At 38.1% G+C, this 16,030-nt stretch overlaps 1 protein-coding gene and 1 pseudogene across 1 annotated transcript in view; one reads left to right on the forward strand and one right to left on the reverse strand.

The window, feature by feature from the left end:
• Positions 1 to 11,957, reverse strand: part of ICA1 (islet cell autoantigen 1) — a 123,168-nt gene extending 111,211 nt beyond the window's left edge. The window contains exons 1-3 of the mRNA XM_028118734.2: positions 11,923 to 11,957; positions 7,851 to 8,016; positions 4,534 to 4,606 (exon numbers count right to left, since the gene is read on the reverse strand). Coding sequence (XP_027974535.1) covers positions 4,534 to 4,606; positions 7,851 to 8,016; positions 11,923 to 11,939 — 256 coding nt within the window. The 5' untranslated portion in view covers positions 11,940 to 11,957. The remainder of the gene's footprint in view (positions 1 to 4,533; positions 4,607 to 7,850; positions 8,017 to 11,922) is intronic.
• A 565-nt stretch (positions 11,958 to 12,522) lies between these two features.
• Positions 12,523 to 12,580, forward strand: LOC148162509 (U6 spliceosomal RNA; annotated as a pseudogene).
• The last annotated feature ends 3,450 nt before the right edge of the window (positions 12,581 to 16,030 follow it).

Raw genomic sequence — 16,030 nt, forward strand, 5'->3', positions numbered from 1 at the left:
TACATTCCAAGGAATTAGTGAAATGGGCACAAAGCTTCATATGGAAAGATAATCATAGCATCAATATTTATAATAGCAAAACACTCTCTTTCTTTACACTTGGGGCTGATTTATAAAACTGTGTGTCTTCAAACAATGAAACAGTGGGCTCTTACACAGCCACTGGCCCCCAATCCACATTTACCAACAGCTGAACAAAGAGTGACACTGAGTTTCCTAAATGTTTTCTTTTCTAAATACAGCATTTCTATGGACTTACTCTGAACACTATTCTTATTTCACACTTCTGTATTTATGCATTTACACATCACGTGCCTCTAAAAATGCTTTTTAAATGCTACTAGGATTCTTGTCCCTTTTCATAAACAATCCACAATTCCTTCAGAATGCATCCCATTCCTGACATAACCTCTCCAATGAGAGCATAAGCCAGGAACCACAAATCCAAAGGTGAAGGTTATACTTGCTACTGCTTCTTTGTTAATTTGTCACTATAGTTCACACTAAACATTCCAGAGGATGAGCCTTTTGGAATCCACTCTCCCTGAGAAATAAATGACTACTCTCCTTTCTCTCTGTCCTTCAAGAATCAAGTTCACTACTCAAAGCTCAAAGGCTGTGAAGAAGTTGATCCCCATTTCTCTGGGATAGCAGCGCCCTCTCGGCATTAGGGTGTTCATGGTTGGGGATGTGTCTGTCTATCCCATGAGACTCTAACTTTCTCAGGACAGGGACCTCATCCAACTATGGATTCCCCAAGCTGAGCATTCAGGGCACTGTTAAGTGCTTATAAAATTAAATTAACTACAATTTTTGCCTTATTATCCTCATACATTATTTTTCCCCACCACCTCCTATCCCACTTTATTTCATTTTAAATGCTTATTTGATATTTATGCCATGATTCTATGAAGATTTAAAAAAACTATAATTATAAGAAGTTTTGTTGTTTTTTAATACCTTCTGTAACTTCTTTCTACTTACTAATATAGGACTCACTCAATTCCACAATGAATATGTCCCTATGGAGAGCAATTTCACATTTTTGTTCATAATAGCATGAGACTACAGTCACCTTTTTTACCTTGAAGTCTCAAGTCACATACGAATGAACATATTTACCTTAAGGCTAGGAAGATACCAATTCACTGTACCTAAATGATTATATAGTTGATGAAATGTACTTTCCTAAATAAGCCTAAGGAAGTTGAAGCATTTGAAAAATTATTTTTATTATTTTATGCACTTGAGGATTAAGCTTGGGGTGGGAAACAGGTTTCCTTTTTTTTTTTTTTTTTAAGAATTTATTTATTTATTTGAGGGAGGGAGAGAGAGAGAGAAACAGCACAAGAGGGGAGAGGCTCAGAGGGAGAAGCAGGCTCCCCGCTGAGCTGGGAGCCTGACGTGGGACTCGATCCCAGGACTCTGGGATCATGACCTGAGCTGAAGGCAGTCACTTAACCAACTGAGCCACCCAGGTGCCCAACAGGTTTCCTTTTAAGAGCTGGACTCTAATTAATTGGCAATGTTACTCAGAGAGAGGTGGAAAACATCTCAGCCTCATCAGACTCCAGCTTGGGTTACTAGTGATGACTGTCATTTTCCGAGAAGGGATGTTCATTCCTTAATTTTAACTTTAAAATTCAAATACAGAAATTAATTTATAGAAGTTTAAAATTCAGATGCAACACAGGTATCAGATGACTTGCCAGTTTCCACCTAAAAGGTCTAACTTAACTGGGACTTAAGAATTCAGACACACCAAAAAACCCCTATTCATTTTTTAATTGCTGATTAGATTTTCAGATGTATCCTAAAAAGGGAACTAAAGAACTATAAAACCAGTTAGCTTGGCAGCATTAATTCACTCAGCACAGATTTATGGATGATCTAATATGTACTAGGCACTGTTCTTACCACTGGAAATATAGAGATGGACAAGACACACAAGGTCCCTGTTTTTATGGAGCTTTTGTTTGTGTAACAGAAGACAGAAAATAAAAAATCTGTAATCACAAATACAAAACACAAAAAGAAAAATACCAGATAGAGCAATAAAAGAAGGGGAGAGAAGATACGTTGGGCTGGGTGGTCAGGAAAAGCCTCTCTGAGCAGGTAACCATTAAGCTGGGCTCTAGATGTCAAGAAGGGGCCACTCTTGAGATGATTAGGCCAGTGACATTCCAGACAGAGGAAACAGTGAGTGTAAAAGGCCTCAGGTGACATGGTGGGTAAGGGCAAAAGTGGCTGGAGATGCAAGCTGGGCCAGATCATGTAGGAATTTATAGACTATGGTATGGCAGCCTGGACCTCACCTTACGTTCTATTGGAAACTTTAAAGCAGAGAAGCAACATGATCCAATGTACTTTTTTAAACTTTATTTTACAAAATTTTAAGCTTATAGAAAAACTGTAAATAGAATACAGAGTTCCTGTATACCCTTCTTCAGCTTCCCCTAACATTAGCATCTTACATAACCATGGTACAGTTATCAAAACTGGGAAATTAACATTGGTATAGTACACTTAACCATAACCTTATTTGAATTTTATCAGTTTTCTCATTAATGTCCCTTTTCTTCTTCTAAGATCGAATCCAGGATCTGACGTTAAGTTGTCAGGATCCCTTAGTCTCCTTCGATCTGTGACAGTTTCTAAGCCTGTCCTATCTTTCATGAGCTTTGTGCCCTTTAAGATTACTGGTTAGGTATTGTACAGAATGTCCCTCAATCGGGTTTGTCTTATTTCTCACAATTAGACTGGGGTGACAGATTTTGGGGAGGGAAACCACAGAGGTGAAGTGGCCTTCTTAAATGATGATATCAGGACTACATGATACCAACACACATTATCACTAGTGATGTCAATCTCGACCACTTAATTCAGGTGGTGTCTACTGAGTTACTCCATGGTAAAATTATGATTTCCTCCTTTCATAATTATTTAAAATCTTGGAGGGAAATACATGATGCTATGCAAATACCCACTTTCTCCTCAAACTTTCGTTCACTGATTGTGCCATCTTCCAGTGAACCTTGCCTGCTACAATTCTTACTGTGGTATTTGCCTAATGGAGATCTTATGGTTCCCTCATTCTTTCTATATTTATTAACCAGAGTTATTTTATAAGAAAGAGTTTCTTCTCCCCTGTTTGTCTATTTCCATGCTGACTTAATGGATATTTACTTTACTTCATGGGTTATAATCTGAACTACTGTTATTTATTTTGTTGCTCAAACTGTCCTATCTTAGATTACTGGGAGCTCTTTGTGGTGTAGACAGTGGGCTGTGGGGGGGGGGGCAGAGTGCAGGGAGATCATTTAGGAAGTTGATATAGCAAATCAAGTAAGAGAGTGATAGTAGTGGCATGAACTAAGGTAGTGACAGTAGAGATGTAGAGAGGAAGACTCTGAAAGCTATTCAGGAGACAAAATGGACTACCATTTAAGACTGACTAGATGTGGGACAGAGAAATGGTGGGGGGGTATGTGTCATGTGTCTTGACTTCCCCAGAACTCAAGACTATGGAGTTACAGCCCTGGAGAAGGCTTAGCTCAAACACTTAGTAAACAGGAACACAGAAAATTTATAAAATTCTGCCTCTAAGTCCTAGGACTTTGTACTTCCCCACAATAGTCTTAACAAAGACTAATGAAGGAAAATTACCAACTGTTAATTGTGATTATTGGAAAGAGGTGTATCAGCAGTCAGAAACAAAAAAATTTCCTATGTTCCTGCTCAGAAATACAGAAATTATACTATTAAATCACCTACAAAAGGAGATTTTAAAACATACTAACACACAACTTGATATTTAGCATTTAGAGACAACTGTTGGTAATAACTTTACGCAGAATCTTGTTCCCCAATAACCCAATATCCAACTTAAAAAATGCTCATGAAGAAGTGCTGTCAACAAAATACAGTTAATAAATTACCTGTTTGTGCCTTCTCTCTCCATTTTAAGAGGAACAAAACTGGATATGAGAGCCAGGGCAATCAAATAAAAACAACCCAGAATTTTAGAAAACCCACACATAAAACTGAGAAAACTTTTTTATAATTAGGAAAATAAATGGCATGTACTTACCCACAGGAGGCCCAATATAAAGTTCTTGTTACAGTTACTTGCATTGAGTGATAAACAACCTATGTAAAGGATTTCTGATAAAATTATTAGAGACCCTCCTCCCCACCAATTAAGGAGCAGAGACAGGGGCGCCTGGGTGGCTCAGTCATTAAGCGTCTGCCTTCGGTTCAGGTCATGATCCTGGGGTCCTGGGATTGAGCCCCCCATCGGACTCCCTGCTCAGTGGGAGGTCTGCTTCTCCCTTTCCCACTTCCCCTACTTGTGTTCCCTCTCTCTGTCAAATAAATAAATAAAATCTTTAAAAAAAGAGAGAGCAATGACAGACACTCCTAAATAGTAATTTCCTTGTCTTACTTTCTAAACATATGAAATGATATATTAAAGCAAAATATCCTATTTCTTACTGTTTATCTGATCAATATTCATACTTAGGGCATACTTACAACATATTCTCTTTTGATAGAGTACGATTGCTTTAGACAAGTCCAAACAGGTTCTCTGAATTGAATGAAACAGCTATAATAAAAATACAAACAAAATGCTAAATTATAACAAATAGTGAAATAAAAAATTATTATCAGAACATAATCACAGTGTTTGATTTGCCCACTAACAACAAGATCACAAACCTAAGTATGCTTGTTGTTATGTGGCGTTCGGTGCAGCAACTGTGACCAAAGTCTTTAAGTATGCTCCTATTTATCTATATTTATTAGAATTCATCATTTCTGTGATCTAAATTAAGATCCACAGAACAGTGATTTCCTCCAGATTATTGAAATAAGAACTGAAAAACAGAAATCCTAAATGAAGGGCCCAATTAGGTTTGGTAAACCAGAGACCCAATATTCATTCATAATTTATTTCTTTTACCATTTGCTGTCTTTTTTTTAAATGTAGGATCCCTCAATTAAGAATCATATTTAAAACATGGCATTCGCTTATTTTGTGATCGTAATCCATTTTATGGCATGCTTAAACAATTCTATAAAGAGCAAACAAAAATCAATCAGTTGAATGTTCCATTTAGAAGACATCTGGTAAAATGGAGTTTAGCTAGCAGCCCTTATCACTCCTTATTTTCCCATTGATTTCATAAGATATACAGAGAAGAAACCTAATGTAATGCCAAGGCCGTAAGAGAAGAAAGTACGGGAAAAGAAGGTGGGCTATACTGAGAAGAATCAAACTAGATTTTAACTTTCTTCAAAAACCCAGACGAGCTCAAGAGAAGATCAGACACTTCACACTTTCTCCACCTTCTGTCCACCAGCCCAGAGACCACAGCTGGTATCAGAAAACCTGGCAAACATTCTGCCTCTGAAGAGCCACCTAATGAGGCAGAGTAAGGCTTTCCCTCTCTCTCTCTTTTAGCTTATTGGCCACGGTGGTGTAATAGCTGTGTCTTGGTATTATGAAGCACTTCACTATTGAGTTAAAACAGATGATCTGTTTCATAATAAATACAACCAATGATCTAATAAAAATAGATGCATGCATATATACTTGAAATATTAAAAACCATTCCCAGAAACGCTTAGTACAATAAAATTTGGTCACGAAGAATATAAATTTTGCTAAATCTCATTTCATTACTCTGTATTTTCTACCTGTTTAGAAAAGAGAAAGAAAAAAAAAAAACAACAGAAACAGAAAATCAGCAGTCTGAATTTCTTCCCTGACTAACGTTTGACATCAGGATTATGGGTCACAAACCACCAACAGATAGCAATTCCTGAATATAGGATCAAGGGAGTTCATAAAATATGTTCAGGAGCTGTTCTGTTGTCACTGTTCATTTTTAAAAACCTGAGGTGTAAATGAAAGGCAATAAAAAGCACACCTCTGGAATGTTCTGTTCTGCAGGTCTGTAACTGCATACATTCTTGCAACCGCACCCAAACTAAGAAACCACTGACCGGCGGCTCTGCTACGGCCCCTCCTAAGAGACCTGCCTGTCAACACAGGTTAGCTTTGTCTGTTCTTGTACTTAAGAGCTGTTTTTGAGAAAATGATTTTATTAAAAACCAATTTTGACACATAGTTAAACTTAGTGCAACATTTCTATATTAACTTCCCAACAGATTATAGTAGAATCTGACCATCATTATAACTTGGCACAGAAACTTGCTCTGTGCTAGCAAAACAAAGGCTCTTGTTTCGTAAGCTAGCCTTTTGTGGATAACTTAGGGTAAGAACACATCAAAATGCTGTGCACGTCATTTACATATGTTTTATGGATGCTCTCCATAAGCATCAACACGAGTTTAAACATTTCTGCAACAGAAACCTCATCCATGTAACATTACCAGTCACAGCTAATTACTTTAGATGTTATGTGCCTAGGACAGTGGCTATTTTGATTAAAGTACAGTTGGCTCAGTAAAAATGCTGCAAGAGCCTAAGCATAAATATAAAATTACTGTATTATGTGTAATGAAGTAATAATTACGTGTTAAATTCCTTTCTGAATAATGCCTGTATTTGCTACATTGTTAAAAAGAAAAAAAAATAAAGGTAGGAGACATGAAAAGCATATGTGACATATAATCATTTCAATTGTATGAAGAACACTAAAATCAGAACCGATGCCTCCTGGTGCCACGTTTCTCCCTGTAGCCATCTCCATTAGAACATCTCTATGAAACCCAGCTTCAATTTGAACAATTCCATTGGCAGGGGAAAGGGTTGGGAATGAACATTAATTGCATTAACATGTACACTGATTCAGTTACTATTTACTGAATGAGTACTGTGTGTCTGCTGATGGTATTATGGTGAATAAGGCTGATATGGATCTCTTAGTGGAGGGAGGGCAGACAAACACATAAACACATGAGATGTACATACTATGAATAGGGGCCCTGGGTCTGGTTCTCCCTCCAGATGCATAGGATGAATTATCCTTCATCCAAATGACAGGCCTTTCTATGCAATCAACAGCTAATATAGCTCCCTTAAACCTCTCTGTTCCAGTATAACCATGGTTTCTACCATCCTGGGCACCCTTCTCAGAAAGTTTTTTTGAAACCCTGAGCTTTTTACTGTAATCATGTAAAATGTTCAAGCTCATTAACTTTATCTGATATGTTGAATTTAGAGATCATTTTGAATTCTTATCAGGTTATGTAACATAGTATTTCTCATGGAAGTGATGAGTATGCTTTTTAAATTTTACTCTAAATATCGGCAGAATGTCCTGCAAGACAGGGGATTAGTGGACCTTCTACCAGTTATGTTAGTATTTGGGAATCAACCAGATAGGAGTTCAGCTTACTGTATTATTAACTAGTCTAACTAAATATCTGCTCAGTTAATTCATTCTAGAATTTTTCAGGGTTCAATGCCAAGTTTATGAGACTCTAATTTCCAGGATCTTGTGTTGTCGTCCTTTCCTCTTTTTTTAAAAAATGTAAGCATTAGCTTGACCCTAGTGTTGATATCATGTGCAGTGGCTCTTTGGTTGCATTAATATTTTCAACAAACAACAAACATTTATTGAGTTTACCACATGCAGTGCATTAAAGTGCTTGAAAAACAAATTAACTGAGGCATGCTGGTAGTTACACGAGAATTTGTAGGTTTTTAGAAAACATGCTCAGATTGAATTTACCTCATCTTAGATTTTTTCCTCATGAACTAGCTGTTTGCAGTATGTTTTCAAATATAAAGCACACCTAAGCTTGTCCAAGTCTGTACACTCTAGGACTGTGACCCTAGTGAGGGGGCTGTGCTGGGACTGAGAAGAAGAACAGCTCACCTCCAGCTTGGCATCCAGGTCTGCATCAGAGGCAACGACATGCTCATCTTCCTTCTTCCCTGTGGCTTTAATAAAGGCCTGCTTCGTTTCCCAATACTTCTGCTGCATCTTATTTACTACTGACTTATCTTGAGTATATCGATCCTGTAAGTCCCAGGGATAACTGCTAAAAAATACATTTAAAGAGGTATTTTATTCCTGACTTTCATAAAAATGAAGCTATTTTAGTGTTAACAAATTTATCTAAACATTATATTACACAACATTCATAAACATACTTTTTTTTTTAAGATGTATTTATTCATTTGACTGAAAGAGAGAGAGGGTATGAGCAGGGGCAAGCCACAGAGGGAGAAACAGATTCCCCCACGAGCAGGGAGCCTGATGTGGGGCTCGATGCCAGGACTCTAGGATCATGATCTGAGCTGAAGGCAGACACGTAACCGACTGAGTCACCTAGGCGCCGCCATAAACATACTTTCTTGTGTGATTATTACACCAAAAAAATTAACCAACTCTAATATACTCTGAAACCTTAAAAGTTAGTGAGGAAATCAAGAAGCTTTTGCAGGAAATCAAGAAACTAAACCTTGAAGAGTTTAGCTCTCAGCATGTTGGACATACTCCTTTTCCAAGTAGAGAAAGTGAGGCCTAACCAGGCAGGGTGTCTGGCTCAAGCAGCCCAGTGAGTCAGCGATAAAGCTGGACACCTATGTTGTCTCCACTCCAGTGTTATGGCCAACACTGAAGTGATAGCAGAAAAGTAGAGATAAGGGGGTGAAAAATAGCACATTTAAAATCTGTCCTAGAGGTACCTAAAATAGTCAAACTCAGAATCAGAGAGTAGAATAGTGGTTACCAGAGGCTGGATGGGGTGAGAGGGAAATGGGAAACTCTTAATGAAGGGGTGTAAGGTCTCAATGATACACAATGAGTAAATTCTAGAGATGGGCTGTACGACACTGCACCTATAGTTAATAATACCGTAGTATACACTTAAAAATTTGTTAAAATGCAAATCTCATGTTAGATAGTCTTAACTACAGTCAAATGAAATTTAACAAAATGTTTTTTTGAAAAATCTGTTAATGATTTCTGATATTAAAACCTTAAATTCTTGGGGCGCCTGGGTGGCTCAGTCATTAAACGTCTGCCTTCAGCTCAGGTCATGATCCCAGGATCCTGGGATCGAGCCCTGCATCAGGCTCCCTGCTCATCGGGGAGTCTGCTTCTCCCTCTCTCTCTCCCTCTGCCTCTGCCCCTGTGCATGCTTTCTCTCAAATAAATAAATAAATTCTTTTTTTAAAAAAAAGTATGTAAGGAAGAAATTAGAAAAAAAATTGAGAATGAAATAGAATTCTGTAAAAGACCACAACACCTCAGATATTGACAGAAATGTTGCCATTAGTGCTCCACCCCTCCCCATGTTGTCTATGCCTTCCTCTGGTCTACAGTCCCTGTTTCTTTCTTTTTTTTTTTAAGGTTTTATTTGAGAGAGAGAGAGCACAAAAGCGGGAGGGAGGGAGGAACAGAGGGAGAGGGAGAAGCAGACTCCCCGCTGAGCAGGGAGCCCAATGTGGGACTTGATCCCCGGACCCTGAGCCGAAGGCAGACACTTAACCCACTGAGCCACCCAGGCACCCTTAGAGCTCCTGTTTCATATGTCCACACAGGACCCCTGGTTTCTCCTCTCTGCAGACATGTGCCTTCTTTCTTCCACTCCATGCTATCACCACTCAAAACATGCCAGACCTGAGTCCTAAAACACAAGTTGCTTTACACCACTATTTAAAAATACCTGTTCCTTGAAACTTGGTGATTTATACTCTCCTTCCACATAACATTTACAATTTTCAATTCAGACATTTATTCTTAAAAAGTCAGAAGGGGTTTCAAATAACTTCTTTACAAAAGCTATCATTAGAGAAGTAGGATTTGGGGGACTTTCATAGTTTCTGCATTATTTAAAAGGTTTTTTTGGGGGGCACCTGGGTGCCTCAGTTGGTTGGGCAACTGCCTTCGGCTCAGGTCATGATCCTGGAGTCCCAGGATCGAGTCCCGCATCGGGCTCCCTGCTCAGCAGGGAGTCTGCTTCTCCCTCTGACCCTCCCCCCTCTCATGTTCTCTCTACCTCATTCTCTCTCTCAAATAAATAAAATCTAAAATAAATAAATAAAAGGGTTTTTTTTGTGTGTGTGTATAGACTTGTCAAATCACTATGCTGTACACCTGAAACTAACATAACATTGTGTGTCCGCTATACTTTAATTAAAAAAAAAAGTTTTAGGGGTGCCTGGGTGGCTCAGTCGTTAGGCGTCTGCCTTTGGCTCAGGTCGTGATCCCAGGGTCCTGGGATTGAGCGCCGCATCAGGATCCCTGCTCCGCGGGAGGCCTGCTTCTCCCTCTCCCACTCCCCCTGCTTGTGTTCCCTTTCTCGCTGTGTTTCTGTCAAATAAATAAATAAAATCTTTAAAAAAAAAAAAGTTTTACTATGAGCTCACTGAGGGAAAATAAGCGGAAAAAACATACAACTTTTATGTAAAAGATAGAGTCTCTCTACATAATATGTGTATAAAAAGACTGGAAGGATATACCCTCCAAAACTGGTTATTTCAAGGAAATAGAATTTTTAGAAGTGGGGAATAGGGTGGACTTCTTTGTATTGTATTTTCATTTACTTATTTTTGGTGAAAGGTCATGGATGAACAGAAAAAAAATTCCATTTTGGAAAAAAAACAAAGGGACCAGAGATGTGGTGAATACCCCTCAGCTTTGTCATTTAACAAATGAGGTATCTTAGGTTTCAAAAGCTTAAGAATTCTGCCCAAAGTCACACAGAATTAAAATCCAGGCCACTTAATCCCAGTCCAGTGCTCATTTCCATGTTCTCTACAGCCCCTGCATTTCAGCAGCAAGCAATGAAGTGGCAGAGTGAGAGACAGACTTTGGGGAAGGGCCCACTTCTCAGGGCTCTCCTGGCTCTCTTAGATGGGTGAGTACATACTTCCGTGGCCTGCTGCCAGGGTGTGATAGCCATTATGAGGGTCACAGGATGGAGCCACCCCTTTGTCTTAATGAGGCAAGATGGAATAATTATGAAAAGAGTCTGACAACTCTTAGACAGCTGTCAAATGGGGATACTCAGGGAAACTAAATCCCTCAGCCATTTATTAATTACCTTTTAAAATTCATTACATTTTAAGACATGCAAAAATTCTCTTAAAGGTTCACATTTGATATTACAGAGGTCTTGGGTCTGATTACTTCTTTACTGAGAGAGGAGGGATTAGCAAGTATATTCCTTATTATAATTAATTGTACACTTGAAACATGAAAATACACATCACCATTTTTTCATGCTACGAATTAAGAGATAAAACATGACAAAGATCTGCTTGCCTGGTGGGTCATGGGTTCAAAAGCATTCAGAAACACTGTGTGAGGCAGACCTGGAATTTATAAGAATTTTAACATGCTGCTGAGATGTGCTACAGGCATGTAAATGACAGTGCTGAACATTACCATGATTACCACAACTTATTCAGCAGCAGCATCTTCCGACCATGATTGCCTCCTGAGTGTTCATGAAGGTTAAAGTCACAGCTATAAATTAATGAGTCTGAGTTTGCATTCATTATTTTATAGCTGCTGTACAGCAAGTTCCCTGATAACACTAATAAGTTGTAAATAAAATAGCGCTAATATATATATATATATATATATATATATATATATATATATATATATATATATATAGGCTTATTAGATTTGAAAAACTGGTGGTAAGAAAAGCCATTAGATTTTCAGGAGAAAAGCTGTATATAAATTAGTTTCTCAGAGGATATATATTACATAAAGACTTATAATATGTTTGATTATTTGGTTTCCATATTTCACTCAGAAGGGATGTTGAACTTAACTATACCCCATATTGGATAAGGGCTAACAGATCATTTGCTGCTAATGCGACTCTTGATTTTTCTGTTCAACAGACATTTATTGAGCATATACTATGTACTTTCCTCTTTCATTAGCCTATCTCCCACTTTAGAAAAGACAACACATTACTTACCATTTGTGTCTTGACATGTTTTCTTCTTCTTCTTTTTCTACTGTTGATGATTTGGGGAGAAGGGGCAGGGAAAAAGCATGAGAGGATAAGTTATATTATAACCTGAAATAAAACAAATATGTTTTAACAGTTAACACACTATATTATATGTTAATTTGACACATATAAAATTTTTCAATCTGAGCCATTTCTAATTGTATTTTAGGGGCCAAACACTATTACACAGTGACACTGTACACTGGTGTTGAGAATAATTTAACACTGGAAGAAATATTCTAAATGAAGTGTAAGAAGCAAACAGGCAGATTGAGAAAAGCAGGTTGCAGAAGACTACATAAAATATGAGACCACAAAACGTAAAACAATGCTATATATTGCTGAAATATACACACATCATATAGTAAAGGCATAAAAATTGCCTAGGAATGATAAACACTAAATTCCAGACAGCAGTTACTACTGCAGAAGGGGGTTGGGGGATATTATTCAAGAGGGGTACACAGGAGCTTCAGCTGTACTCATAATGTTCTCTTTGTTAAGCTTGGTGGTGAGGAGACTGCATCTGTCTGCCTCTTTACAGATTTGAAATATTTTATAAATGTGCTCACTTTGGCAGCATATATACTAAAATTGAAACAATACAGAGAAGATTAGCACGAGAAACCCCAAACCAGGAAACCCCACCCAACCAACCATCCACCCAAGGGAAATAGAAGGCAAGAAATACAAAGGATCATGTGTTAACTGTAGAGTTGGCAGTGGTGGGGGGTGCAGCTGTGGGGTATGGTGCCTCTTAATCTGTTCTGGGTCCCAGGAAGGGGAGAAAGGTGGGTTCTCAGTGATTAAGACTTGATCCTGTGGTTGGCCTTTGGCCATGCTGCTGCCTGTGTCCCCTCCCAGGGACTGACCCTTAGGCCAAGCTGCCCTTGGTAGGTGGGCTCTGGCATAGAGTGCTGCACTTGCTGAGGTTCCCCAACAGTGACCAGGAAGGACACTGGGGAATTATCACAACCCATTTAGTATGAGGGTATTGGCCTAGCCACAGGTAAATTCCTTGCCCTGATCTCTTCCCCACACCCAGGAAAATAGCTCTCAATTTTTTTATTTGTAACTTTTGTTTGAAATAAAGTCCTTAGCCAGAAAATAAAACAAATATTTCACAATCAATATTTCTAAAACATGAGCCAATGAGCCAGCATACTGAAAACAAACACACACACACACACACACACACACACACACACACACACACACACACACACAACAAAAGGCTAAAGGCTAAAACGAGATACTAGGAAGGGCTAAAAGGAGGAAAATGTGATTATTTCCGTTTTTACCAGCCTACCATTGTCTCTCACCTCATCAGTAAATATGGGAGTAACTTTAGGCCACTGTCTTTCACTCCCTTTGCCCTCTCAGGAAAGCCAGCCAACCTCATGGGTGGAGCAAACCAACCCAAACATACTTGCCTACCAGTTTCTGGAAAGACTGGAGAGCTTGCTACTTAAAGGAATGGCCTCAGACACAGAATGCTGGCTGTCAGAGTCAACGCTTCTGGGTACTCCACAAAACCAATCCAGTTGTTCTTCCTCTACACCAGAAAGGGTCCTGGCAATCAGTACCCCTAAAATGACTAAAATTTTTAAAGGTTTATTTTTACCACTTTTAAAATGTTAAAAAGCTTTTTAAAAATGTTTTAAGGGAACTAAATGAAAGTGCTAAAATTCCAGGTCTCAGGTGTGGGGACAGGAAGGAGGAAGGACGACATTTTCTCAGAGTGTCCGGACTGCCTCTGAAATGACCCCATCCAGTCATCAGCATCTCTCTGCCTCCTGGAGGGCTTCCAGGTTTGTGGACAAGCTGCTTTGGGAATGACGTTCATGATGAGTAAACCCTGTCCTCTTCTCAGTAAATCATAGAGAGGCCACCAACTTCTAGTCCTCTCAACACCCACACAGCTTCCCTGCAAGTACACGTTTACTTGATTTAGCTCAAAGCTTCCAAAAAAATTTCTCATGAAAAGATACTGTTCGAGGACACAAATTATACTCTTTCCTTGAGTCCAATTTCACCACAGCCTATTAGGATAGTTGATACTTTTTGAATAATTTTTAATTGTGGTAAAAACCACTAGGTGTATCCTTTAATAATTTTTAAGTGTCCAGTACAGTACTGCTAACTATACATTGTTATATGACAGATCTCCAGAACTTTTTCATCTTGCATGGCTGAAACTCTGTATCCATCAAACGACTCATTTCCTCCATCCCCAAACCACTGGCAACCATCATTCTTCCTGTTTCTGAGTTTGACTATCTTAGATACTTCATATAAGTGGAATTATACAGTATTTGTCTTTACTGTGATTGGTTTATTTTACTAAGCATGATGTTGTCAAAGTTCTGTAACCTCTGACAGGTTTTCCTTCTTTTTAAAGGTGGAATAATATTCCATTTTATATATAAAGCATATTTTCTTTATCCATCCATCCATTGATGGACATTTAGCTTGCTTCCACATCCTGGCTATGAATAATGTTGCAGTGAACATGGGTGTACAAATATCTTTTGAGATCCAGGGCTTTTATTATGTATATAACAGAAGTAGGATTGCTAGATCATAGGGTAGTTCTATTTTTGATTTTTTGAGGAACCTCCATACTTTTTTCCACAGTGACTGCACCATTTTAAAATCCTACCAACAGTGTTCCAAGGCTTCATTTTTTTCCACATTCTCCCCACTTGTTACTTTCCTTTTATTCCTTCTTCTTCTTTTTTTTTTTTTTTGATAGCAGCCATCCTAATGGATGTGAAGTGATATCTCATTGTGGTTTCCATTTCCATTTCCCTGATCACTTGTGATGTTGAACATCTTTTCACATGCTTACTATCCATATCTTCTTTGGAGAAATGTCTATTCAAGTCCTTTGCCTATTTTTCAATTGGGCAATTTTTTTTGTTATGGCATTGTAGGTAGGAATCCTTTTTATATTCTGGATATTAACCCTTTATCTATGGTATGCAGATACTTTCTCCCATTCAGTAGGTTGCTTTTTCACTGTTGTTTCCTTTGCTGCAACTTTTTGATTAATTTTTGATTATTAAAGTATTTAACAATTTAAGTTCTTCATAATGTAATAATAGATAATAAAAATCACTCAGCAAACTGCGCTTTCTACCTGGACTTCTAAGCTATTTCTAGATTATGATGCCAATGTTCCTCAAGGTATTGTTTAGAGGTCACTTACACTGGAATCTTCTGGGGTGTCAACAGTAAGATTCCTGGGCTCCATTCCTTTACCTAATGATCAAAAATCTCTGAGCATGGGTCTGGGAATCTGCATTTGTAATAGGCTTTGCAAATGATTCTGAAGCACATTAAGTCAGAATACCACAGCTACATGGCATCTAGGAAAAATCTTTTCTGGAAATGGATCTTAAATAAACTGCTGGATTATAATATGGCACTATAGTAAAGGAATCACTGGTGGCAAAATCAGGTCAACTCTACAGGGCACAGCTGAATATTTCATGAGAAGGCAGCTGCAGTTAGGACTACAGGAGAAGGCAGCTCCTGACTAGGACTCACATCTCCAGCTCCATAAACCAGGGACAACTGACAAACATTTTAAGATTTCTTCACAAAATTCATCTTCTCTTGCTCTACCACTTTCTAAATTCACAGTGTCAAAATCACTACTTAAAAAAAAACCATTATAAGTCTCATCTATTCACTCATTTCAGTTCATCAGTTTGGTTGCACTGAGCATGCACTGAGCATCTAGTTACTATGCACCAGACACTGTCTGGCCCCAAGTAACTTATAGTCTAAATCAGCTCTGTCCAAGAGAAATACACTATAAGCTACATATGTAATTTTAAATGATTAAACAGCAATGCTAAAAAAGTAAAAATAGTAAAAAAATTTTAAAACAACATATTTTATTTAACCCAATATATCTAAGATATTATTTCAACATGTAATAAAAAAGTTACTAATGATTTATTTTCCATTCATATTTTTGCACTAAGACTAAAATCTGGTGTGTATTTTATGCTTACAGTACATCTCAATTGAGACTAGCCACATTAAGTACTTAATGGCCATG

Source organism: Eumetopias jubatus, unplaced genomic scaffold (genome assembly GCF_037043125.1).
Source record: "Eumetopias jubatus isolate StellerSeaLion01/CBP00866 unplaced genomic scaffold, mEumJub1_p1.0 scaffold_14, whole genome shotgun sequence".
NCBI lineage: Eukaryota > Metazoa > Chordata > Mammalia > Carnivora > Otariidae > Eumetopias > Eumetopias jubatus.